The sequence below is a fragment of the Ornithorhynchus anatinus genome, chromosome 19 (genome assembly GCF_004115215.2).
Source record: "Ornithorhynchus anatinus isolate Pmale09 chromosome 19, mOrnAna1.pri.v4, whole genome shotgun sequence".
In the NCBI taxonomy this organism is placed as follows: Eukaryota; Metazoa; Chordata; class Mammalia; order Monotremata; family Ornithorhynchidae; genus Ornithorhynchus; species Ornithorhynchus anatinus.
This window is the reverse complement of record NC_041746.1, coordinates 16,486,046-16,511,205: the sequence shown is the minus strand read 5'-3', so window position 1 is coordinate 16,511,205 and position 25,160 is coordinate 16,486,046. Positions and strand designations below refer to the sequence as shown.

The window sequence follows — 25,160 nt, the reverse complement described above, 5'->3', positions numbered from 1 at the left end:
GAACGAATGAAAAAATACCAGAAAAACAAAGCAAATTAAAAAAAAACGAAGCGCTGGAGAGAGGGCTTTGAGTTTGTAGCCCTGATTCCCGCTCTCAAGGAGCTTACAGTCTGGTGGAACCCCGGTGACTGAGAGCTGTAGGGATGGACCCCGAGCGGGCCTCAAGGCCGTGCCACCGGTCAGTCGTATTTATTGAGCGCTTAGTGTGTGCAGAGCACTGTACTAAGCTCTTGGGAGAGTACGATACAACAATAAACAGACATATTCTCTGCCCACCTCCTGCCCCCCGCGTCTTTCCTTCCTGGCAGGTCCCTTCCGGGAGGACTGGGAGAGATGGAGTTCGAAGGCCTCCCGACTCCAGCTGGTCCCGGGGTGCTGCACCGGGTTGGGGGGGGGATCAATCAGTCGTATTTACCGAGCACTGGACTAAGCGCTTAAGAGTGTGAGTCCCACGTGGGACAGGGCCTGGGTCCAACCTGATGATCTTGTGTCTACCCCGGCACTTAGGGCCAGGCACGTGGTAAGTGCTTAACAAATATCATTTTTTTAAAACAAAGCGCTTGGGAGAGTACAATATAACAGAGTTGTTAGACATGTTCCCTGCCCACAAGGAGCTTACGGCTGAGACCGGAAGCTGTGGCGTAGCTCCAGGGAGGTGGCCACCTCCAGCCCAGCACTCTGTGAGCCCCACGTGGGACAACCCGATTCCCCTGTGTCTACCCCAGCGCTTAGAACGGTGCTCGGCACATAGTAAGCGCTTAACAAATACCAACGTTATTATTATTATTATTATTATTATTATCACTCAGCCAAGCCTTTAATCGAGATGACCGTCAATTGGCTTTCTGTGTGCCAATGCAGTGCTGAGCGCTGGGGTAGATAGATCATCTGGACACAGTCTCTATCCCACATGGAACTCACAGAGCACTCAGTGGGCTTTTTCGAGCACTTACTGTGTGCAGAGCACTGCACCTAAGTGCTCTGGTGAGCGCAGTAGAGTTGGTAGACACGATCCTTAGGATGGAAGAGCAAAGGTATCCCAACCCCATTTTACAGATGAAGAAACTGAGGCCCAGAAAGAGGGACCCCTGACAGAAGCGGGACTAGAATTTGGGTCTCCCGCCTCCCACGTGATTCCCCACTGGGCCGCACTGCCTTCTCCCATGCCCCAGCCACCCCCTCTGATCTAATGGCCTTGTCACAGCCGCTTGACCTGAGCCCCTCCCCCCCCCCCCCCGGGACTAGAGAGGAGCTGGGCAAGTCCGGCCGAACCCATGTCCCCACCCAGGGGACAGGACCCTCTCCGTGAGTAGCCGGGGCCCACCGTCACCGCCCTGGGGTCGGAGCCGCCCTCGCCCGACGGAACCGGACTGCCAGCTTTTCCCGGTGCCCCGTCGGCTGCCGCACGTTGCCCGCCCTCCCGCCCCGGGGTGGTTTCGGCTGAGAGCCGAGGAGGGGCCGCTTTGGGGATTATCTAGGGGGAGTCGGGCCCAGTAAACGCAGATAAAGGCCCCAGAACCTTCAGCGCCGAAACACACGCTCGGACCCTGTCCTCTCTCCCCTCCACCCCCCCCCCCGGACCTCCTCCCTCCTCTTCCCTTCTCTCCTTCCTCCTCCCTCTGCCCTCCTCTCCTTCCTTTTCCTTCCTCCTCCCTCTGCCCACTTCTTCTTCCTCCTCGGCAGGATTCCGACCGCCCCCGACACCACCCCGCCGTGGCCTCGGTCTCCTCCTTTTCTGCTGATTCACCGGACTTGGCCCCGGCAGCCACCTGCTCCTTTTTGGCTCCGCAGATTTCACCCTCTGCTCCTTCCCCGCCCGCCCCCGCCGAAGGCGGCAGCTGCTGGTTGGCCCTGGGCCTCGGGAGCCCACGGCGGAACCGAGGCAGGAGGGAGAGGTGGTCTGCGGGGGAGGTGGACACCCCAGATCCAACAGAGGGCAGAAAACAAAAAGTCCTCGCCATTTCACAACCCTCTCTGGGCCCATTTGCTTCCTGCAGGCCGACCTGGGTTCTCCGAGTGGGAAGTCGGCCCGGCTCCGATCCGGAGTTTAGATGTTCTGTTCCCCCCCGGGGGCCGGCTCGCCCTCTGACCTGGGCCCCTTCGCTGCCTCAGTTTCTCCATCGGTGAAGAAGGAAGGGAAAGGCAGCCTACCGTCCTCCCGCTTCCTGGGTCTGTGGAGGGGCAATGTTCAGTCAGTGGTATTTAATAATAATAACCGTGCTATTAAGCACTTACTGTGTTCCAGGCGCTGCATTAGACACTGGGTGGATGCAAGGAAATCGGGTTGGACAGTCCCCGTCCCATGTGGGACTCACAGTCTCAATCCCCATTCTACAGACGAGGTAACTGAGGCAGAGAGAGAGGTAAAGCGGCCTGCCCGGGGTCGCACGGAAGACGCAGAGCTGAGATTAGCGACCTTCTGACTCCGTGGTCCGTACTCCATCCGCTAGACCGCCGAGCCCTCACTCTGCGCAGAGCACCGTATAGAGCGCTTGATGCCCCGAGGCGGGAAATGCTTAAAGAGGAGAGACCCGGCAGTACCCAAAATTGTACCAGGCTCTTGTTCATCACCTCCCCTCTTCCCTGGCATTTTCCCGGAGGGGAGGAAATGCTCTTCTTTGGAGGAAGAGCCGGCGACTGGAGCCGTAACCCTCCCCGACCCGCCCCCGGAACCCCGAGACCGGCTCACGTCCAGAAGTGGCAGGACCGAACCGAACGCCTGGGGCGGATTAAAGCTTGGGAAGTCCACGGGAAAGAATGCAGCCCTCGGGGAGCGGAAAGACGGGGGCACGGAGGCGAGCTGGGTCAGGGCAGACCGCAGGCGGGCCCAGCAGAGAAAAGACGGGAGTCACAGTGGACCGCAAGCTAGGTCCACATCAGCCGTGGAGCCCGGGACCGGCTCTGTGGAAGAGCGGCCTGGATGGCGAGGAGGCCCGCCCGCACCGGCAACGGGCTCTCTCCTTGTTTTCAGTTTTAGCCTGTTATTTTGAAATCCCGCTTCCCCATTTTTCCTGAGGGGCCCGTCCTCCCAGTTTTAGATGTTGAGCCTTGGGGGCAGGCGCTATAGTGGCCAGTCAGCAATACTATAGATGGAGTACCAGCATTGTCAGAGCACTGTACCAACTATGTTGTATCCCCTCTGGACTGTAAGCTCCTTGTGGGCAAAGAATGAGTCCACCACATCTTTTATATCATACTCTCGCCCGTATCTCGCCTCTGGCCCGTAACGCCCTCCTTCCTCCTATCCGACAATGACTCTGCCTGCCTTCAAAGCCTTATCGAAGGCCCATCTCCTCCCAGAGGCCTTCCCTGACTAAGCCTCCTTTCCTCTTCTCCCTTTTGCGTCGCCCTGACTTGCTCCTTTCTTCATCCTCCACTCCCAGCCCCACAGCACTTACGTACGCATCTGTAATTTGTTTATATCCGTGCCTTTCGTCCCTTCTAGAGTGTAAACTCGTTGTGGACGGGGAATGTGTCTGTTTATCGTTGTGTTGTATTCTCTCAGGCTCTTAGCGCAGTGCCCTGCACACAGTAAACTCATTCAATACGATCGACTGCTTAGTACAGTGCTCTGCACACAGTAAGCGCTCAATAAATACGACTGATTATGGTTAGTGGGAGCAAAAGGAGGAATAGCAAGGATAAGGAAAGATGGATAGGTGAACAGATGAATCAAGTATCTAGACTGTGATAAGTACAAAGGATAGTGGTGTAAACTAAGATCGTTCGGGGGGACGTGGTCTGGAGAGAACCAGTATGGTCTGGTGGAACTGGTTTCTAATCCCAGCTCTGCCACGTGCCTGCTGGTTGACCCTGGGTAAGTCACTTACCTTTTCTGGACCTCAGTATCCTCTTCTATAAAATGGGGACTCAATACCTGATCTCCCTCCTCCTTACTCTGAGTCTCTTGTCGGGGACGGACTACGTCCGAGCCGATTATCTCGTATCTACCACAGCGTTTAGAACAACGCGTGGCACATAGGAAGCGCTGAGCAAATGTCAAAATTTCTTTGATTTGAAATGAGAAACGCTTGCTGGAATAGGTCGGATTTCAGGAGGGCCTTGGGGCCTCTACACTGACGGCTCGTTGTGGGCAGGGAACGGGTCTGTTTTTTGTTTTAATGTAGCCTCCCAAGTGCTTCGTACAGTGCAGTGTGCACAGTAAGCGCTCAAAAAATACAATTGACCGACTGACCGGAGAACTTGATCTGAAGTGGGGTGGAGTTCCAGGGGGAAAGAGGTGAGCAAGAGCGTCAGTTGCTGGAGAAGCGGGCACAGCGTGCAGCTGAGTCTGGGGAGAGGCAGAAGCGCAGGTCAGAGAGAGCGGTGGGTGAAGAGAACAGTCGTGGGAGGAGGAGAGTCGTCGGGCGAGAGATTTGCGAAGCGTGCAGCTGGGTGCTCGACCACGTTTCAGAAAGGCAGTGTGGGTGGCGAGTGTACTTTCGACTGAAGAGGGGAGACCTCTTGAGGGAGGGGAGACCGGTGTCGAGGCTGACGTGGACCTCCGGGCAAGAGCTGAGAACCAGGGCGCGTGGCCATTTTGGGTAGGAAGAAAGAGACGGTTGTTGTGGAGAAAAAAAATCGTACCGAGCGCTTACTACTACTGATAATAATATTGACAATGTGCCAGGAACTCTTCTAAGAACTGGGGTAGATCCAAGATAATCAGGTTGGACATAGTCCCTGTCCCACATAAGGCTCACAGTTTTATTCCCCGTTTTACAGATAAGGGAACGGAGGCACAGAGAACTTAAGTGACTTTCCCCAGGTCACGCAGCAGGCGGGTGGCGGAGCTATGTGGAGAGCATTGTACTGAGCACTTGGGCGAGTCCAATATAACGGAATTGGTAGACGTGTTCCCTGCCCACACGGAACATGGCGGGATATAGCAACGGATTGAAGGTGGGAGGTAGAAGAAAGTAGTAAGCGGTCGAAGATGGCACCCTGGCGGTGAGCCTCTGAATCAGGGAAGATGGGGAGAAAGGCAAGGAGGGAGGGCACACATCTTATTCCCGTCTTACAGATGAGGAAACCGAGGGTCATAAAGGACCTGAGAGTAGATGAGGGAGGGAAGATGGGGGTGGCGTTTTGAGCTGGCAGGACAGCCATGTGGCGATACCCTGGAAGTGAGAGAAAATGAGAAATTATAGAACAAATGAGGGATTGGAGAGTATTTTTTTATAATATTTAAGTGCTTACTATGCTCCAGGCACTGTACTAAGGCCTAGGGTAGCTATAAGATAATCAGGTTGGACACAGTCCATGTCCCACTTGGGCCTCAGTTTTAATCCCCGTTTTCCAGATGAGGTTACTGAGGCCCCAAGAAGCAGCCAAGTGGTGGAGCCAGGATTAGAACCCCGGCCTTTCTGACTCCCAGACCCGTGCTCTATCCACTAGCCCGTGCTGCTTTCAATCAGTGGCATCTATTGAGCGTTTACATTGGGTAATGATTGATTGACTAAGTTTTTATTGAGTATCCACTAAGCGCAGGACACTGTACTAAGCTGACCCTTCCTAAAATGGCCTCCTCCTCTAACGAAAGAGGAAGATCGGAGGGTCGGACAAGTCCCTTGCCGGGACTTGGATAGTTCGGTCACAGACCAGAGCCAGAGTCCTTTGTTTTTCTGGCTCTTCAGCAAAAATTATTCCTTTCAACTGCCGCTCTCTCTCCTATCTCCCAGGTCCTGGGCGCGGGATTATCAACTTCCTGGACAGGTGTGGGCTTATCAGCTTCATACTCACCGGCTAGAGAGAGTCCTACTTTCACCCTGGAGAAAATTATAAAGTCATTAGCACCCTATTATGAGAAGCGCCTGGCCCTCTCCTCCAATAGGCAAGATGGCTATTCATTCAGTTTTATTTATCGAGTGCTTACCGTGTGCCGAGGACTGTACTAAGCGCTTGGGAGAGTACAGTTTAACCATAAACAGACACATTCTCTGCCCACAGTGAGCTCGAGGGCGACACTCTTTTCTTTCTTCCATTCATTCATTCAATAGTATTTATTGAGCGCTTACTATGTGCAGAGCACTGTACTGAGCGCTTGGAATGGACAAATAGGTAACCGATAGAGACAGTCCCTGCCCTTTGACGGGCTTACGGTCTAATCGGGGGAGACGGACAGACGAGAACGATAGCAATAGATAGAATCGAGGGGATGAACATCTCATTAAAACGATAGCAAATAAATAGAATCAAGGCGATGTACATTTCATTAACAAAATAAATAGGGTAATGACAAAATGAATAGGGTAATGACAAAATGAATAGGGTAATGACAAAATAAATAGGGTAATGGTTTTCTCCCTCCTACTTAGAGTGGAAGCCCCATGCGGGACAGGGACCGCGTCCAACCTAATTCCCTTGGATCTATCCCAGTTGCCTCGGGCCTGGGCGCCCTGGAAGAAGGCTCTTTGCCCATCTCGCTGCTCATTTTTAAGGTGGTGGAGCCTGGGACTGTCTGAAGTCGTCATGACCAGCCCCCTGCCTCTCCCCTAGCTGACTCGGAGGCGATCGCTCCTATTCCTTCCGTTCTCTGTCACCAGTTCACCAGCCTCGCGCCTCACACTACCTGGAAGTTCTTTCTCTTGCCTGACGTAAATCCCTCGGGCTGCAGTTTGAGCCCGTTCCCTCCAGTCCGTGTCCGGTGGAGATGGAGGCCATCGGGGTATCCCCCAGGGCACTGTCGCCTAGTGGTTAGAGCACCGGATGAGGAGTCGGGGGACCGGGGTTCTGATTCCAGCCGTGCCACCCTCCCTCTCCGTGGCCTTGAGCAAGTCGCGTGACTTCTCGGTGCCTCGGTTTACTGGGGACTCGTTACGTGTTCTCCCTTTCCCTTGGATTGTGAGCCCCAGTCTGCATCCTCCACGCAATCGGTCGGTGGTATTTATTGAGCGCTTACTCTCCTGAGCAATCCCAGGCCAACCCATAACCTTTGCTCACAGTGCCCACCGCCTAACTCTACCGACACTCCCTCCCCCGACCCCTGCCCTTCTGAGGCGAGAGAGAGAGATTCTGAGAAGAGAGGGAGAGCGAAAGAGAAAGAAGGAAAGAAGAAAAGGCCTCAAAAACGGTCTGGAGACTCGGGTTTTTGTCTCCGTTCTGTCATTAGCCTGCTGCGTGACCTTGAACAAGTCACTTAACCACTCTGGGCCGCGGTTTCCCCATCTGTAAAATCTGGATAAAATAGAACATCTGAGAGATTCTGTTTAGGACAGGGATCCCATCTGATATCCTTGTACCCTCCCCGGTCCGTAGGCTGTAGTGAGTGCTTTAATACCAGTTACAGTAGCGGGACTACAAGTAGTACTCAATCAATGGTATAATAAAAATAATAATTATGGTATTTCCGAAGCGCCCGCTCCGGGCCAGGCACTGTGCTAAGCGCCGGGGTGGATACGAGCAAATCGGGGGGGACGTAGTCCCCGTCACCATGGGGCTCCCAGTTTCGATCCCCGTTTTGCAGATGAGGTAACCGAGGCCCAGAGAAGTGAGCTGACTTGCCCGAGGTCACGCAGCAGACAAGTGGGAGAGCTGGGATGAGAACCCAGCTCCTTCTGACTCCCAGGCCCGTGCTCAATCCCTAAGCCAGGCTGTTTCCCATGTGGAGAAAGAAGACTGACCCCAAGACAGAGAACGCCCTGGCCTTGGTCCACGGCGGTCAAACCCGCCGGCATTTAGGGGAGAGGAGCCGGAAGCAGCCCGTCCTCCGCGAAGCCCCCCTCGTCCTGTCTTTCTTTTCTTTCCCTCTCCTCCGCAGGAGCGGTCCCCAGCGAGCCAGCCGGGCTTCCCGAAAGAGACCGCCGCCCCCTCCTCCCCGTTCCTGACGGACAGCTTTGGCCGCCAGCACACCTACCTTCGCATCTCGCTGACGGAGAAGTGCAACCTCAGATGTAAGTCGGTCCCCGGGCCCGGCCGGGGAGACGGGCCGGACGCAGGCCGGTGCTCTGTCCACTGTGCCATGCCGCTTCTCATTCTCGGGCGCTTACCGTGTGCAGCGCACTGCGCTAAGCGCCCGGGAGCGTACAGTATAACGGACACGATCCCCGCCAATCCCGATCCCCGTAACCTGGCGGGTCTGGGCGGGGGCAGGGTCGAAGAGGTCCCGTACTGCCCCTCACCCCCCTCCCCACTCTCCCCACGCCCCCCAGGTCAGTACTGCATGCCCGAGGAGGGCGTCCCTCTGACCCCCAAGGCGGACCTGCTGACCACGCCGGAGATCCTGCGCCTGGCCCGGCTCTTTGTCCAGGAAGGGGTGGACAAGATCCGGCTGACTGGAGGCGAGCCCCTGATCCGGCCCGATGTGGTGGACATTGTGGGTGAGTCCCCAGGCCGGCGGACGCCGGGCTCCTAGGGACGGAGGGCCTCGGGGGGCGGATCCTGTGGGGGTCCCGTCCCTGCCCCCCTCTGGGCTCCGTCCTCTCAACTCAAGCCCGAGAACTGGGGCTTTCGGACCGAGGGAGGGACAAGCCTAGTCAGTCGGTCGTATTTATTGAGCGCTCACTGTGTTCGGAGCACTGGATCAAGCGCTTGGGAGAGAGTAGAATATAATAGACGCGTTCCCTCCCCACAAGGAGTCTGCAGTCCAGAGGGGGGAGTCGGACGGCGGGCAGCCGTTGGGTCATTTCCACTGGAGACGGGGCCAGGTGGATGTGAGCTGCAGCCTGGAGGATTTCAGTTAGACATAGGGAGCTAGAGCTCTCTCCCCTCTGCCCTCCCAGCCAACGGCCCCCAGCGGTCCCAGGGCTTAAACTGGGGAGCGGCAGGGGAAGCTGGCAGGGGGGCGGTTCCAGCTCACCCACCTGGGTAAAAACCGACCCTCAGACCCGGGACCAAATGAGGCTCTCCAGTGTAGCAGCACCCTGCCCCTCCCTGGCCCCGACCTCTCACGATTCCTTCATTCCTCAATTGTGTATTTAGAGCTTACTATGCCCAGAGCACCGCTCTAAGCGCTTGGGAGGGTTCAGTACAACCGAGTTGATAGAACACGTTCCCCACCCACGAGCTCCCCGCCCAGAGATCACTCGCTGATCTCCCGCTGTAGACCGGAAGCTCCCGGTGTGCAGGGATCGGGGCCGTTTTATTGTTCCGCTGTCCTCTCCCCACCCCTTAGTACAGCGCTCTGCCCACAGTGAGCGCTCAGTAAATACGACCGACTGACTCGCTGTGTCGAGCGCTCGGGAAAGGACAAGGAGACACGGTCCTTCTCCCTGTGGATTTTTGCCCCCAGCTCAGCTGCGCCAGCTGCCGGGACTGAAGACCCTCGCGGTCACCACCAACGGCCTCAACCTGGCCCGGATGCTGCCCCGGCTCCAAGAGGCCGGGCTGGACGCCATCAACGTCAGCCTGGACACGCTGGTGCCCGCCAAGTTCGAGTTCATCGTCCGCAGGAAAGGTCTGTTGATCAGTGGCTCTGGCTAAGCGCTCTCTGTTTGGCAGCCACTCTTCAGAGCGCCGGAGTAGATGAGAGCTAATCGAGTCCCTGTCCCACGCGGGGCTCACGGTCTTAATCGCCCCCTTTGCAGATGAGGCGACTGAGGCACCGAGAAGCGGAAGCGGGTGGCGGAGCCGGGATTGGAAGTCGGGGGTCTTCTGACCGCCAGGCCCGTGCTCTAAGCATTAATAATAATAATAACGTTGGTATCCGTTAAGCGCTTACTATGCGCAGAGCGCTCTTCTGAGCGCTGGGGGAGACACGGGGGAATCAGGTTGTCCCACAGGGGCTCACAGTCTTAATCCCCATTTTACAGATGAGGTGACTGAGGCCCAGAGAAGTGAAGTGACTCGCCCACAGTCACACAGCTGTGTGACACACGTTAGGCCACGCCGCCTCTCACACAGAGTCTGTGTCCTCCCGGGGCAACCAGGGAGGGCCCGGAGCTGCCTGGGAGAGGGTCTCCCAACTGCCCGAGACCCCCCCCCCCCCCCAGTCTCCTCACCAACCGAGGCTGCGGAGTGACTTTATTGGCCCCTCGCCCCGCTAGTCCCCGTCCCACGGGTCTTTCGCAAGTCGCCCGTCGTTTCTGTTCCTATATCTGGTTCCCAGATCAGGGGGTTAGATAGAAACCTCCGGGCCGGCAGAGCTCCCGGGACCGGTTTTTCATGGGTGGGCATCTGGGATTTACCCTGAGTCAGGAATTTCCAGGCGTGGATTCCTTACTCCACCCCAACCAACCGGCTTCCCAACCTGAGGGCAGGCAGCTAAGGACACGAGGGTGGTTTATTCCCCACCCGGCTTGCTTCCCCGTTCCCTTCTCCCCTGGGGTGCCGTACCATTCATTCAGTCGTATTTATTGAGCGCTGACTATGTGCGGAGCACTGTACTAAGCGCCTGGAATGGACAGTTGGGCCGAAGAGAGAGACGGGCCCTGCCCGATGATGGGTACCAGGGTTGGAGAGAGGGAGGGGGCCAGTCGATCGTATTTATGGAGTGCTTACCGTGTGCGGAGCACTGTACTGGGCGCTTGGAAGAGTACGGCACAGCAATAGACAGACACATCCCCTGCCCACAACGAGCGTAGAGGAATGAGGAGCCTGTTGGTTGGGGTGGAGGTACTGAACCCCCCCCAAACACGGGGCTGTAACTCAGCGGTAGAGCGCATGCCTTGCGTGTACGAGGGCCTGGGTTCCAACTCCCGTATCCCCGGTCACATTCTCGTCGCTTAAACAGTGCTCTGCCCACGGTAAGCGCTAAATAAATACGATCGATTGAGAACTTGGAATCGGGGGAGGCTACTGTATCACGTCGTCTAGGCTGTAAACTTGCCCGAGGTGGAGAATGTGCCTATCGGCTGTATTGTCTTGTACTCTCCCGTGTGCTCAATACAGCGCTCCGCACACAGTAAGCGCTCGATAAAGGCGATCGTTTAGCGCTCCGAATCGGGAGAGGATACGTCCTCTAGACTGCAAGCTTGCTGTGGGCGGGGAGTGTGCTAACCGGCTCTGTGGCATCGTACTCTCCCGCACGTTTAGTACAGCGCTCTGCACGCGGTAAGCGCTCGATCGATAGGATCGAGAGCCTGGAATCAGGAGAGGATATCGTACGAGGTCCTCTAGACCGTAAGCTCGCTGTGCCTGCCGACTCTGTTGGGTTGTACTCTCCCAAGCGCTCAGTACGGTGCTCGGCACCCGGCGGGTGTTGTGGGTAGGGGACTCGTCTGTTTGTCGTTCTCTCCCAAGCGCTTGGTCCGGTGTTCCGCTCACGGTAAGAGCTCGTCAAGTACGATCGACCCCGACCGCCTGGAGCCGGCAGGTCCCGCCTGCCCCGAAGATCCGGGCCGGGCCTCCTGATGCTGGCCCCAGATCCGGGTCACGCCGGGGTCGCCCTGTCCCCGGGGCCTTGGTCATCCTACAGTGACACCCGGGAGCGATGGGGCAGGGAGGGAGAGGAGCGCCGGTCTGCCCGGCTGGGTACGTAGTGGGAGGGCAAGGGATCGAGGTGCCCGCGCCCCCCGGGGTCCCAGTCCGGAGACTCGATAAATGCGATCGAATGAATAAACGGTTGTCGATGGAGCGAAGGGGGCCCGGGCGGACGGGTCAGAACCCGCGCTGCATTATCTGCGGTAGCCACGAGGTGGGAGTGCTGGCCCGTGCGGGGACCCAGGAGTCCCAGGATGGTCCGGGCTCAATCCCGCTCCGGCGGGACCCTGTCCGGCCCGGCTCACCCCGCCCGGCGTCCCGTCATTCGGTCGTATTTCCGGAGCCCTCGCCGTGAGCGGAGCTAAGCGCTGGGAGAGTACCCTCCGGCAACCGAGGCCATCCCTCCCCTACAGCGGGCTCCCGGTCTAGAAGGGGGAGACGGACGGCAAGACTGGTAGACGGGCATCGATAGCGTCCAGGTGGTTAAATGGAATTATAGCTATATACACAGCATCAGTAAAACGGAGTAATAAATAGGTACAGATGTACGCAGGCGCTGGGGGGCGGGGAGGGGGTTGGAGCAGAGGGAGGGTGTAAGGGTGACGGGGAGGGGAGGAGAAGGGGGGCTCGGTCTGGGAAGGCCCGCCGTGCCCGGTGGGGAAGGTCCGCAGCTCCGGATCCCCTCCCTCCGAGCCCACGGCCTCTCCCCGCCGGACGCCGAGGACCGGGGGATCCGTACCCTGTCCCGCGATTTCCCCCGCCCGCCCCGCCCGGCTCCCCTTCCGCGTGCCCGCGTCAGCCGAGGGGAAGCGGCACTCTCTCCCTTCTGCGGAGGGGGAGAGCGAGGCCAGCCCGGTCGCACCTCGAGGGCGGGGCCCGGACGTCCCGGCTCCCAGACGGGTCGTGCCGAGCCGAGGGGCGGCCGGGTGGGGCCCGGGGCGGACGCGGCCGCCCGTGGGGGCGGACGTGAGGCGGGAGCGGGGTGGGACCGCTGACTTTCCGGTTCCGGAATGGGATGTGTCCCGGGAAGGGACGTGGGTCGATGTGCCCGTCTTGTAGGGGTGAGACCTGCGCCTTGCCCCCGTTACTCCCTTCCTCGTTCTACTGTCCCAACCCTCCCACTCATCCGGGAGCTGGGGGCGGCTCGGGGCCGGGGCTGGGGGTGGGCCGGGGGCCGGGGTGACCAGGTGTGTCTCCGTTCATGATCTTATCTGGGATTTCAGGCTTCCACAAGGTCATGGAGGGCATCCACAAGGCCATCGAACTGGGCTACGACCCCATCAAGGTGAGATGGGGGTGAAGGAGAGGGGAGGGGGTGTCAACCCTTCCTCCGCCTCGCCCAATCCCCTCCACCGAGGCCTACCCTTAGAGAGGCGGCGTGCCGTAGTGGATAGAGCCGGGGCCCGGGAGTCAGAAGGTCGTGGGTTCTAATAGTGACGCCGCCACCTGTGTGCTGTGTGACCTTGGGCAAGTCACTTCCCTGAGCCTCGATTACCTCATTGTAAAACGGGAATTACGGCTGCGAGTCCCATGCGGGACAGCGCTTAGAAGAGCGCCTGGCACACAGTGCTTACCAAGTACCGTGGTGGTTATTATTATTACTCCATTGCCCCAGGATCCAACCGGCCCCTCCATTTTTCTGCTCGGCTGCATCCCCACATCCTGTACCGCAGCAGTGGCTGCCACTGCCCCCACACTGCCGTTCTGCAGTGAAGTAGCCTCTGACTGGCTTCCCCTGATCCGAGGTGATGGAGGAGAGCCAGACCCCTGGCTCGGCGGAGGTGGGGAGGGAAGAGGAGAGGGATGTGGTGGTCGGTGGGGCTCAGTCAGCTGGTTCCGAAGAGACCGCGACCACTTGCGGCCAGTGGGCCCGCGTGGAGGCGGGGGGGACCGGACCGGCGTCGAGGGGGTTGGTCACCGGGTCCGAGGCCGTTTTCCTCCGGTCCACCAGGTGAACTGTGTGGTGATGCGCGGCCTGAACGAGGACGAACTGCCGGACTTCGTGGCGCTGAGCGAGCGGCTGCCCGTGGACGTGCGATTCATCGAGTATATGCCCTTTGACGGTCAGTACCGGGGACGGGCCCCGGGCCTCCGGGGACGGGAGGTGCGGGCGGACTCCGGAGAGAAAGCTCCCCGGAGAACGACCGACCGCTCGTTCTCCCCGTCCCTCGGCCCCGAGGGACCTGGACGGGGGCGGGTAGCTCCAGGTGACGGGAGTCCGGAGATTTGTCCGTTCCAAAGCGCTCAATAAATACTATTGAATGAACGAACGAATATCCGTGTGTCTCACGGAGCGGCGGCTTGGCCTCGGTGGATGAGCCCAGGCCTGGGAGTCAGGAATCCTGGATTCTCATCCCGTCTTCACTCCTTGTCTGCTGTATGGGATCTTGGACGAGTCCCTTCACTTCTCCATGCCTCGTGGGTAAAACGGGGAATAAATGTCGGTCTTCCTTCTTTCTTAAAGTCTGAGCACCGTGTGGAACACGGATGGGGTCCAGTCTGACTTGTGTCGTATCTCTCTGGTTCTTAGAACGTAGGTAAACGCTTAGCAAGTAGTACTTAACTTTTCTGGGTCTCAGTTTCCTCATCTGTAAAATGGGGATTCAATTATGTGCAATCCCTCTCCCTGAACTGTAAACCCAATGCGGGACGGGGACTGTGTCTGATCTCACTGTAGTGTGTCCACCCCAGGGCTCAGCACAGTGCTTAGTGCAAGGCATCATGGCCTGGGGGATTGAGCCTGAGAGTCAGAAGGTCATGGGTTCTAACGGCAGCTCTGCCACTTGTCGGCTGGGTGACCGTGGGCAAGTCACTTCACTTCTCTGTGCCTCAGTTACCTCAGCTGTAAAATGGGGATTAAGACTGTGAGCCCCACGTGGGACAGCCTGATTCCCTTGTGTCTACCCCAGCGCTTAGAACAGTGCTCGGCACATGGTAAGCGCATAACAAATACCAACATCATTACTTCTCTGGGCCTCAAATCCTGAACCTGTCAAATGGGGATTAAGTCTGTGAGCCCCACGTGGGGCAGAGATTGTGTCCAACCTGATTTGCTGGTATTCCCCCCCTTAGCGATTAGTACAGTACCTGGCGCATGGTAAGCACTTAACAAATACCACAATTATTATTATCATCACGTAAGAAGTGCTTACCAAACACTCCCAATTATCATTATCCCGCCAGATGAGACGAGGGTCTAGCGACAGAATGAACGCCGAAACCATTCGAGGCTAGAGCACCTGTCAGCTGTGTGACTGTAGGCGAGTCACTTCACTTCTCTGGGCCTCGGTTACCTCATCTGTAAAATGGGGATTAAGACCGTGAGCCTCACGTGGGACGACCCGATTACCCAGCGCTTAGGACAGTGCTCGGCACATAGCAAGCGCTTAACAGATGCCACCCAGACAGGCGGGAAACTAAGCAGACAGAGCAGTGAACGCGGACAGTAGGGACGCAAACTCCTGGAATTTAATAAAACAGACTGTGGAGCCCGTGGGACCAGACCGGAACTGGGCAGGTAGTCTAGGAAGGTTTCTGAGCAAGGTGGATTTCCAGGGAGGAAGTGTGGTGGGAGAAGCCGAAGAGAGCAGCCCGGGCGGGGGAGTCCCGGGCAGATGCCGTGTTGGAAGAATAAAAGCAATAATAGTGATGGCATTTACGTGCTTAGCTACGTGCCAAGCGCTGTTCTAAACACTGGAGTAGATACAAGTTAATCGGGTCGAACACAATCCCTGTCCCCCTAGGGCTCACAGTCTTCATCCCCATTTTATAGAGGAGGTAACTGAGTTCCAGAAAACGGAAGTCACGGCAGACAGGCGGCAGAGACGGGATTGGAACCTGGATCCTTCTGACTCCCAGGGCCGGGCTCTATCCACTAAGCCACGAAGAACGGGAAGGGTGCGTGCAGGGGTGGAGAATCCTCGTCAAGGGCCCGTGAACCGGGAGAAGTAGGGGTCCGGCTAAAATCTTTAGGGAAGGAGCGGGACCTGGAGCCCTCAGAGGTCCCAGGGGCCTGATCGTTGTGAGCAGGGAATGTGTGGGCTATTTTATTCTGTTGTAGTCATTCATTCAGAGCACTGTACTAAGCGCTTGGAATGGACAAATCGGTAACAGATAGAGACGGTCCCTGCCCTTTGACGGGCCGACGGTCTAAACGGGGGACACGGACGGACAAGAGCAATAAGCGCTCGGAACAGTGCTCTGCCCACAGTAAGAGCTCAGTAAATACGATGGAGCGGTCAGCGGCTGGGAGTCGCCCTGCCTGTCGGAGATTCCCGGGGGCCTGATCACGTGGGGGATGTGGACTGGCGGGGCGGGGTCCGGGCGGGCCTTCCGTGAGTCGTGGGAAGCTTCCTGGAGGAGGGCGGCTCGGGGGGCACGGGCCGCGGCCCCCCTCGGCGTGACCGTGTCTCCCTCGAGATGACCGGGCCCGCCTCCTCGGGGTGACCGGTTCCGTGCGTTTGGTTCCCGCAGGCAACAAGTGGAACTTCAAGAAGATGGTGAGCTACAAGGAGATGCTGGACACTATCCAAGGGCGCTGGCCGGAGCTGGTCAAGCTGCCGGTCGAGGCCTCCAGCACGGCTAAGGTAGGGGCGGGCCACGCGGCCCCAGAGGCCGCTGGCAGACCTAAGCTCTGAATCTAGAGGCCGGGGTCCTGGGCTCCGCCGCTGACCCCCGTGTGGCCCGGGAGAAGTGTTTTACCCTCCCTGAGCCCGTTTCCCTATTTATCCCTCCTGAGGATAGCGTGGCTCAGTACCCTCCCGCGTCGGGACTGAAGCCGCCGATCTGTGTATTGGGGAAGGTGAGGCAGGAAAACCGGCAGAAATAAGAGATGCGGAGCGCGTGGCAGAAACAGCACGAGAAGCGGCGTGGTCTAGTGGATAGAGCAGGCCTGGGAGTCAGAGGACCTGGGTTCTAATTCTGGCTCTGCCACGCTGTAGTCGCTTCAGTTCTCTGTGCCTCAGTCGCGCCATCTGTAAAATGGGGATTAAACCCCTGAGCCCCACATGGGATATGGACTGTGCCCCACCTGATTATCCTGTATCTACCCCACTGCCTGACACATAGTAAGCTCCTAACAGATACCGTAGAAATAATAAGTAAAAAACCAGCCCCTGTGCCCCAGTCTTCCAGAGAAGGGGGCAGGCACCGAGTGCGAGTTGGGAAAGGCCAAATCAGATGGGGTTAATCTAAGAAGGCGGCTTGGAGGAAGTGGGCGTGAGGAGCGTGTCGAAGGAGCAGGCACACGTGGGGAGGGGTCTTTGCTGAGGTTCCGTGCCAAGCGAAGCCAGAGGGGATCAGGAGATTAGGACCGCGTGCAGGGGAGGCTCAGTCGCGGGAGCTGCCGTCTCTTCCAGCTCCGAGGGCGAGGCCTCCACGTCCCCGGCCTGGCCGAGGGTCGGGAGGACCAGCCAAGGGCTTGTGGCTTCCGTCGCTCTGCTTGCCGGCCCAGGGTGATGGGAAGGGGAGAGTGCGGGCGCCTGCTCCGGCTGAAGCGTACGAGGACTTTGCCGGAAGTTCCGGACTCTCCGGTAATGATAATGGGTGCTATTTTTTGAGCGCTGCTGTGTGGTAAGCACTTGCCCGAGTGCCGGGGCGGATATAACGCAATCAGGTCGGCCACAGTCCCCGTCCCTCACGGGGCTCACGGGTGGAGACCGGGATGTTGATCCTCGGTTTACAGATGAGGGGGCCGACCCGCAGAAAAGTGAAGCGGCTTGGCCGAGGTCACCCGGCGGGCAAGTGGGAGAACCCAGGTGTCCCGACTCCGAGCCCGTGCTCCTTCTAGGAGGCCACGCTGCTTCCCCTGGGTCACCGCTCCTGGGATCCCCACCCCGCTTACCCCCTAACCTCCCTCTCCCTCCCGAGCAGACCTACAAAGTCCCCCACTTCCTGGGGCAGATCAGCTTCATCACCTCCATGTCCGATCACTTCTGCGGGAGCTGCAACCGGCTGAGGATCACGGCTGACGGGAATCTCAAGGTCGGCCCCGTCCCCTCCGGAACCTCCGCTGGGAGCTTACGGCGGGACCGGGGGAGCAGGGGGCAACTACGGTTCCTCTGCGGCCTCCCTCAGTCGGTTATTGTGCACTTACTTTGCGCTGAGCGCTGAGCCAAGTGCTGGGGAGAGCACCGTATACCAGAGTCGGCAGATACGTTCCCTGCCCACAGTGAACCCCATTTCTAAGCGTTTCCCACTCCCAGCCGGGCCAGAGATGCCGACGCGGTGGAGGCGATCAGTCATGGGGTTTATTGAGCGCTTACCGTGTGCGGAGCACTCTACTGAGAGCTTGGGAGGGTGCAATACGGCCGGTAGACGATAATCCCTCTCCGCAAAGAGTTCACATTCTAGCGTGGGAGACAGGTGTAAAGATAGGTTACGGGGAGGGGGAAGCAGCAGTCGCTAAGGGTGTCCACGTGAGTGGCGTGGATTAAGATATCTAAGTCCTTAAGGGGTCTGGACTGGTCCCGCTAGACTGTAAGCTTGTTGTGGGCAGCGAATTTTAGTCCCCCAAGTGCTTAGTACAGTGCTTTGCATACAATAAGCGCTCAATAAATATGGTTGAATGACTGACTGACTCCTGGGCCCAAAGAGCAGCCTCATGGAGGGTCAGACAGAGGAGGGAAGGGTAGGATGGTGCCTCTTTCTAGAAGCCTGGGGGCGGGGGGGCTCCGCTGGGGTCTCCCCAGGCCTCCAGCGTCCCCCCGGTCAGGGCCGGTCGCGGCCGGGCCTCGAGGTTTCGGGACCGGCCCGCGGAGTCCTGGGCCGGTCAGCAGGCCGGTAGAGAGTCACCAAATGGATCGTATTGAGTGTTTTACCGTGTGCGGGGCACTGTATTAGGCGCCTGACACGGTACAATGTAGCAGATTCCCTGCTCACAGTGAGCTTCCAGTCTAGAGGGGAAGACAGACATTAATAGAAATAGATTAATTCCAGGAGGAGTTGAGGCTCCCCTTCCTCCCTCCCTCCGCCGGCCCCAGGGACCGCTGCCCACCCTCTCTAAAGCCACCGTGTCCGTCCCCACCCCTCCCGGAGTTGGGGGCCCTGACCTGGGGGCACAGCTCTCCCCACCGGCCACCCCCCGGGGTTGGGAACGCCTCTGAGTGCCCACCCCATCTCGCCGGACAGGAGCCGGCCGCTGACGTCAGGGCCCTGGCCCCCCAGAGTCCCGGGTCGGGGGGTCTCAGGCGGACTCTCCCCCTACCCCCGCTCAGGTGTGCCTCTTCGGGAGTTCGGAGGTGTCCCTGAGGGACCATCTGCGGGCCGGGGCCCCGGAGGAGGAGCTGATGCGGGTCATCGGAGCAGCCGTGCGCAGGAAGAAGCGGCAGCACGCCGGTGAGCCGGGCCGCCTCCGGGGAGACGGCGAGGGCGGGTGGGCGAGCGGGATGGGACACGCCAGGGCTGGGACGGTAGGGGGGCGCCGGGCGGGGGGTGGTGCCCGGGCGCTCTCTGCCGACGCCAGCCCCCGTCCTCTCCCCGCCCTGCCCCAGGCATGTTCAACATCTCCCAGATGAAGAATCGGCCCATGATCCTCATCGGTGGGTGAATGATCAGTACGTAACGATGCCCCGCCTCTCCCCCGCCCCCCGACGACCCCTCCTCCTCCTCCTCGCCCCCACCCCGTCGTCTCTCCCTCTGACTCCCCTCCTCCGTCCGGTGAGTCTGCATTCACCCCGTCCGGGAAGGGCAAGGGGGGCCGGGGGCCGTGTGACCAGGGCCAGACTGGGCTTCCCGGGACCGCTCGAGGGGCGGATCGAGAAGCGACGTGACTTAGTGGATAGAGCACGAGCCCGGGAGGGAGAAGGACCTGGGTTCTAATCCCGGTTCCGCCGCTTGTCTGCTGCGTGACCTTGAGCGAGTCGCTGAGCCTCGGTCACCTCATCTGTAAAACGGGGATTAAGAGCGTGAACCCCATGCGGGGCGAGGACCGCGTCCAACCTGATCAACTCGTAGCTACCCCAACACTCTGTACCATGCCGGACTCGTAGGAAGCGTTTAAGAAATAAACCCCACAAAAACCAAAAAATAAACTCACAGTGCACACTAAGACAATTTGCCCCAGGTCTCTGGGGAAGCGACTGGGGTTTTCCTTGCTTAGGGAAGGCCTTTCTTTACTGCGTTCAAACGCCTGTAGACGTGAAGGAGTTTGTTGGTTCGTGTGACTGTGGAGTTCTCTGTCCTGGGCTGCTCAGCCATTTCATTTTTTTTTTTCTAATGGCATTTGTACGCTTAGTACAAAGTAATTACGCAAAGTAATTACGCGAAGTAATGGTACGCTTACTTTGTACCAGGCACTAGGTTCTGGGTTAGGTTTAAGCTAATCACGTTGGATCCAGTCCCTGTCCCTCACGGTGCTCCCACTCTCAGTCCCCATTTTACAGATGAGGTAACGGAGGCCCAGAGAAGCGACCTATCCCTGGTCCCACGGCGGACAGGTGGCAGAGGCGGGATGGGGAGTCAGAGCCTTCTGACTCCCAGGCCTGGACGCTTTGCGCTAGGCCCCGTCCCGTCCCACTTCTGATGACTCCCCCCTCCACCTGCTCCCCCGTAACCCGTGGTCCCCGGGTCCCATCCCGGTGTCCTTTCCATTCATTCGATTGCATTGATTGAACGCTTACTGTGTGCAGAGCATTGTACTAAGCGCTTGGAAAGTACAACGCAGCAGTAAGGAGAGAGAATCCCTGCCCACGACGGGCTTTACTGCTTTGTCTTGCCCGGGCTCTCCTCCGGACCGGGGGCAGAGAGAGGGGGAAGGGGGTTCAAATGGCTGTGACCGTCAACGTGTCTTCCCCCTCTCCCCCCGTCCCCAGATCACCCACCGCTCCGAGCCGTCCGGCCGCGCCTCCCCGCCGAGCCGTCCTGGGGCCCCGCTCCGGGCCCGTGGCCGACGTCCAGGCGGCCCGTGCCCGGCGGGACGGACCCCAGGTGGGTCCTGGTGATCCCCAGGGCCGGCCCGGGGCGGGCCCCGCTCCGACACCGCTGCTCCGGCCCCAAGGACTCCGACCCCGACGCCGCGTGCCTTCCGACCGGCGGCCCCCCGGGGTCCCCGCCCGGCGCGGACCGCCTGACCCACGTGGACGCGGAGGGCCGGGCCGCCATGGTGGACGTGGGCGGGAAGCCGGCCACGGAGCGGACGGCCGTGGCCTCGGCCCTGGTGCGCCTGGGGCCCCGGGCCTTCGCCCTGCTGCGGGAGAACCGGCTGCAGAAGGGGGACGCCCTGGCCGTGGCCCAGCTGGCCGGCATCCAGGGGGCCAAGCTGACCAGCCAGCTGATCCCGCTGTGCCACCACGTGGCCCTGAGCCAGGTGCGGGTACGGCTGGCCCTGGACGAGGGGCGCGGGGCCGTGCGGGTGGAGGCCACGTGCCGTGCCCGGGGGCCCACCGGGGTGGAGATGGAGGCGCTGACGGCCGCCAGCCTGGCCGCGTTGACCCTCTACGACATGTGCAAGGCCGTCAGCAGGGACATCGTGGTGGAGGAGGTGAGGCTGATCTCCAAGACCGGCGGGCAGCGTGGAGACTTCTACTACGACCCTCCGGCCAACGCCCCGAGCTAGGCCCTCTGGGGCGCGGGCCGAGCCTCGCTCCGCCCGGGTGGACCGTGACCCGCCTAGAGTCTCTTCCCCCGCGTTACGGGGGCCGGCAGCCAATGGAGAATTCCTCCCTGGTGTCTGCCCGGTTCCGTGCTCCGGCCCCATCCGGGTTTCCCCGAGCCCCGCCCGCTCTCCAGTATCAACAGCGCCGGCATCGGGAGTGATGGTCATTTGCCATCCCGGGAGATGCCAGGACCGCCCGCCCCCGCCCCCCGTCACCCCGGCCTTGCCCAGAGGTGCCCCCAAGGAGCCCTGGAGCCTGGCTGCAGCGGCTCCTCCCCTCTCCCCCGTCCCCGGAGCCGACACTGATGCCGGACAGCAGGAAACGGCCTCGGGGAAGGAAGAGGAAAAAGCCGTGAGACCGACCGGATACCCCACGCCCTGCCCTGCCTCGGAGGCCGTCGGATCGCCGGACCGTGACGGCTCGCGAGCGGATGCCGCTTGTCCCACGACCTGCCCTCCTGCCCGGCCTGTATCTCGCCCGCGGGGGCCGCGGCAGCTCAGTTCCTCTGCGGACCCCTGGGAATTCTGTGGGATCCCTGCAGGGACCTCCCTCTTCCCCCTCCCCCCGAGACCGGCTCAGCCTTGCATCAGAAGTAATAAATAATCATCGCATTTGGTAAGCGCCGACTAGTTGCCGAGTACCGTGCCGAGCCCCGGGAAAGAGGCAAGCCTGACGTTATCGACTTGGGAACCCTCGGCGTACAGTCTCGTCGTAACTGAGGCGTTTGGTAGATGCCTGCCGTGTGCCAAGCTCTGTACTGAGCGCTGGGTCAGACGCGAGGTAATTGGGTTCTACCCAGTCTCTGTCCCACAGGGCGTCCCAGTCCAAGGGAGAGGGAGAACAGGCAATTCATCCCCCAATTTACAGAGAATTTAACCAGCAGACCAGTGGCAGAGCTGGGATTAGAACCCAGATCCTTTCACTCCGAGGCCTGTTCTCTTTCCCGACGCTCGAATCAGATGCAGCTAGGACTGACGGACCCCGCCAAGGTTCTAGTGTGTGCTTAGCCCCTTCCAGGGACCAAGATGTATCCTCGTTACCGCCCTTCCACACCCCCGTTCCCGCCCGCTTCCCCCGGGAGGGGACAAGAAGGCCGTGCGCCCGCCCTATTTTGGGCTCTGAAGTCTCCCTCCCCGTCTCCCCGTCAACTCAGTCCCTCTGGAAGGGGTGGAGAGCCCTGTTTTCTGCTTCCAGCTTTAGCGAAGGAGACTGAGAATCTTCCCCTTGCCCTTCCACCTCCCCACCCTCCCCCAAACGTGGTCTTGGTGGAAGCAGAGCGCTCATCTCCCGTGGCCCGCTCCCCCCAGCTGGCACCCTGAGACCCTTCCCCGCCAGCTTCCTACGCCACAGGCCGTGAGTCAGAGAAACCTGACGTCCCCTCTCCGCTGGAATAATAATGTTGGTATTTGTTAAGCGCTTACCATGTGCCGAGCGCTGTTCTAAGCGCTGGGGGAGACACGGGGGAGTCGGGTTGTCCCGCGTGGGGCTCACAGTCTTCGTCCCCATTTTACAGATGAGGTAACTGAGGCACCGAGAAGTGAAGTGACTTGCCCACAGTCACCCAGCTGTCAAGTGGCCGAGACAAGCAAGTATGAAGCAGTATGGCCCGGTGAAAAGAGCGTGGGCCTGGGAGCCAAAGGACCTGGATTCTAATCAGGATTAGAGCTTGGGCAAGTCTCTACACTTCCCTGTGCCTCCGTTTCCTCATCTATAACATCTGTAACATGGGGATTAAGACTGTGAGCCCCACGTGGGACGTCGTGTCCAACTGATTATCTTGCATCTGCCCTAGTGCTGAGTACAGTGACACGGCACATAGTAAGTGCTTAACAGATACCGTGGAAAAAAAAAAACCTAGTACCATGCCACAAAAAAAAAAAAACCCACATGAACTGGTGGGGTTAAGGCAGTCTGGGTTGAGAGGGGAGACTTGGGCTGGAGAGAGCGGATAGGCAAGAGGTGGGGTTCTAGCCACTCCATAGCCCTCTGGGGCTGGGTTTGGCCCAGGCTGTAGCCCCAAAGCCACCCAACCCAAATGGGTCTCTGGCAGTTGGGCCAGATTTACCACCGTCCGTCCGCCGCCCTCTGCTAGGCCCCGGTCGTCAGTGCTCCCCAGCTCCTCCGACTTAAGTCGCTTCCTCCAAACGCTCCAGCTTCTTTTGTCGGGGAAGCCGGGGGCTCATTTGGGGGTTTGGGAAGCTAGGAGAGAGATTAGGGGGAGGTCAAGAAGACGAGAAGAGGGGCCCTGGGAGAATCCGGTGTGGTAAGGAAGAAGGGGGAAGTTGAAATTGTGGTTTGGTATGCCTGGGTGACCCACCCCCTCTCGGAATCTGGATGGGTTTATTTATTTAGAGCCTCATGTTCCATGGAAAAAGATGGCTTAGATGACCCGGGAGGCTAAAATTGAACTCAGCAGGAAGGGGCGGGGGTGGGATGGGGAGGAATGGGGTTCGAGGTTGGGGGCTGCTCAGGTTGCAGTAGTAACCGGAAGGATCTCTTCGGTTGCTCCCTCCTTCCGACCCATTCCGTTCTCAGGGTCCAGTGAGAATCCCACCTGCCCTCAGGGATGGTTCTCGTGTGGTGACTTCTGCGTCGGGTATCTTCCTTCTCTGTCGATTGATGGTATTTATCTCTAGACTGTAAGCTCGTTGTGGGCAGGGAGTATGTCTGCTCATTGTTGTACTCTCCCAAGCGCTGAGTACAGTGCGCTCCACCCAGTAAATGCTCAGTAAATACGATTGAATGAATTTAGTGCTTCCCATGTGCTCGGGAGAGTACAGTACAATATCGTTAGTAGACGCCACTCCTGCCCTCAAGGAATAAAAAATCTAGTGGAGGAGACACACCTTAAACGAATTACAGGTAGTGGAAGCGAATCTAAAGATATTTATACAAGGACTGTGAGGGCAGGGGTCAAGGCGAGTATTTAAGTTGTTGACTTAGGACTCAAGTGCTTAAGCGTTGCAGCAGGGAGGGGAGAAAAAAGATAAGTCTGGGAAGGCTCCATGGAGGAGATGTGATGCTTAGTACGGCTTTGAAGATGGGAAGAGTGCTGGTCTACAAGATGTGAAGGGGGAAGGCAAGAGCATGAGCAGGAGATCTGGGGAAATAAAAATTGTGGTATTTAATAATTATGGCATTTACTCAGTGCTTACTGTGTGCCAGGCACTGTACTCAGCGCTGAGGTGTGGTATTTGTGAAGTGCTTACTATTTGCCAAGCACTGTACTACGTGCTGGGGTAAACAGAAGGTAATCGGGTCCTTCATGGGGCTCACAGTCTAAATAGGAGGGAGAACAGGTTTGAATCCCCATTTTTAGATGGTGGAACTGAGGAACGGAGAAGTGAGGTGGCTCGCCCCGGTAGAGGCACGGTCTTGTCTTGTGCCGTCGGGTCAACCGTAGCGACGCCAGGGACACGGCTCTCCCAGAACGCCCCACCTCCATCTGCATTGGCTCTGGTAATGTATCCATAGAGTTTTCTTGGTTAAAAAAAATCCAGAAGCGGTCGACCGTCCCTTCCGCACGGTAAACTTGAGTCTCCACCCTCGACTCTCTCCCTCGCCTGCCGCTGCCCAGCTCGGGTGAGTTTTGACTTGTAGCACGTGGCCTGTCACTCAGTAGCCATTGCCCAAGCTAGGTATGGAACGGGTAGGCCTCCGCTTGACTCTCCCTCCTGTAGTCGAGATGGGTAGAAGCCTGGAAACTCTCCAGATGCCATCGAGAGACGGGGAGAGGCTCAGTAAGTAGGTTGCAATTAGAGAGGTGAAGTGTGTGAGCTGGGTTACAGGGGAGCAAGGATACATAAAGGGGGTGGAGGGCTGATTGAACGCCTGAATGCTCATGGTAAGGAGCTCCTGTTCGACGCAGAGGTGGATGGGCGACAACTGGAGGTTTCTGGGGAGCGGGGAAGTTAATCAGTGCTACTTAGCACTTGCTGTGTGCACTGTACTAAACGCTTGGAAGAATACAGCGGAGATGTATGCAAAACAGTGCTCTAATAATAATAATAATAATGTTGGGATTTGTTAAGCGCTTACTATGTGGAGAGCACTGTTCTATGCGCTGGGGTGGATACAGGGTCATCAGGTTGTCCCACGTGAGGCTCACAGTCTTCATCCCCCTTTTGCAGATGAGGGAACTGAGGCACAGAGAAGTGAAGTGACTTGCCCACAGTCACACAGCTGACGAGTGGCAGAGCCGGGAGTCGA

General features: G+C 58.7%; 1 protein-coding gene across 3 annotated transcripts in view; it reads left to right on the top strand.

The window, feature by feature from the left end:
- MOCS1 (molybdenum cofactor synthesis 1) overlaps positions 1–21,570 on the top strand; it is a 29,123-nt gene extending 7,553 nt beyond the window's left edge. Inside the window, exons 2-11 of one of the 3 annotated variants that reach the window (XM_029047341.2) lie at positions 7,760–7,892; positions 8,151–8,318; positions 9,230–9,394; positions 12,582–12,643; positions 13,310–13,421; positions 15,832–15,944; positions 17,230–17,340; positions 18,573–18,693; positions 18,849–18,896; positions 20,169–21,570. In XM_029047341.2, coding sequence (XP_028903174.1) covers positions 7,760–7,892; positions 8,151–8,318; positions 9,230–9,394; positions 12,582–12,643; positions 13,310–13,421; positions 15,832–15,944; positions 17,230–17,340; positions 18,573–18,693; positions 18,849–18,896; positions 20,169–20,911 — 1,776 coding nt within the window. In that variant the 3' untranslated portion in view covers positions 20,912–21,570. Of the gene's footprint in view, positions 1–7,759; positions 7,893–8,150; positions 8,319–9,229; positions 9,395–12,581; positions 12,644–13,309; positions 13,422–15,831; positions 15,945–17,229; positions 17,341–18,572; positions 18,694–18,848; positions 18,912–20,168 lie in introns of all 3 variants that reach the window. The other 2 variants (XM_029047343.2, XM_029047342.2) reach the window with 2 other exon arrangements.
- The last annotated feature ends 3,590 nt before the right edge of the window (positions 21,571–25,160 follow it).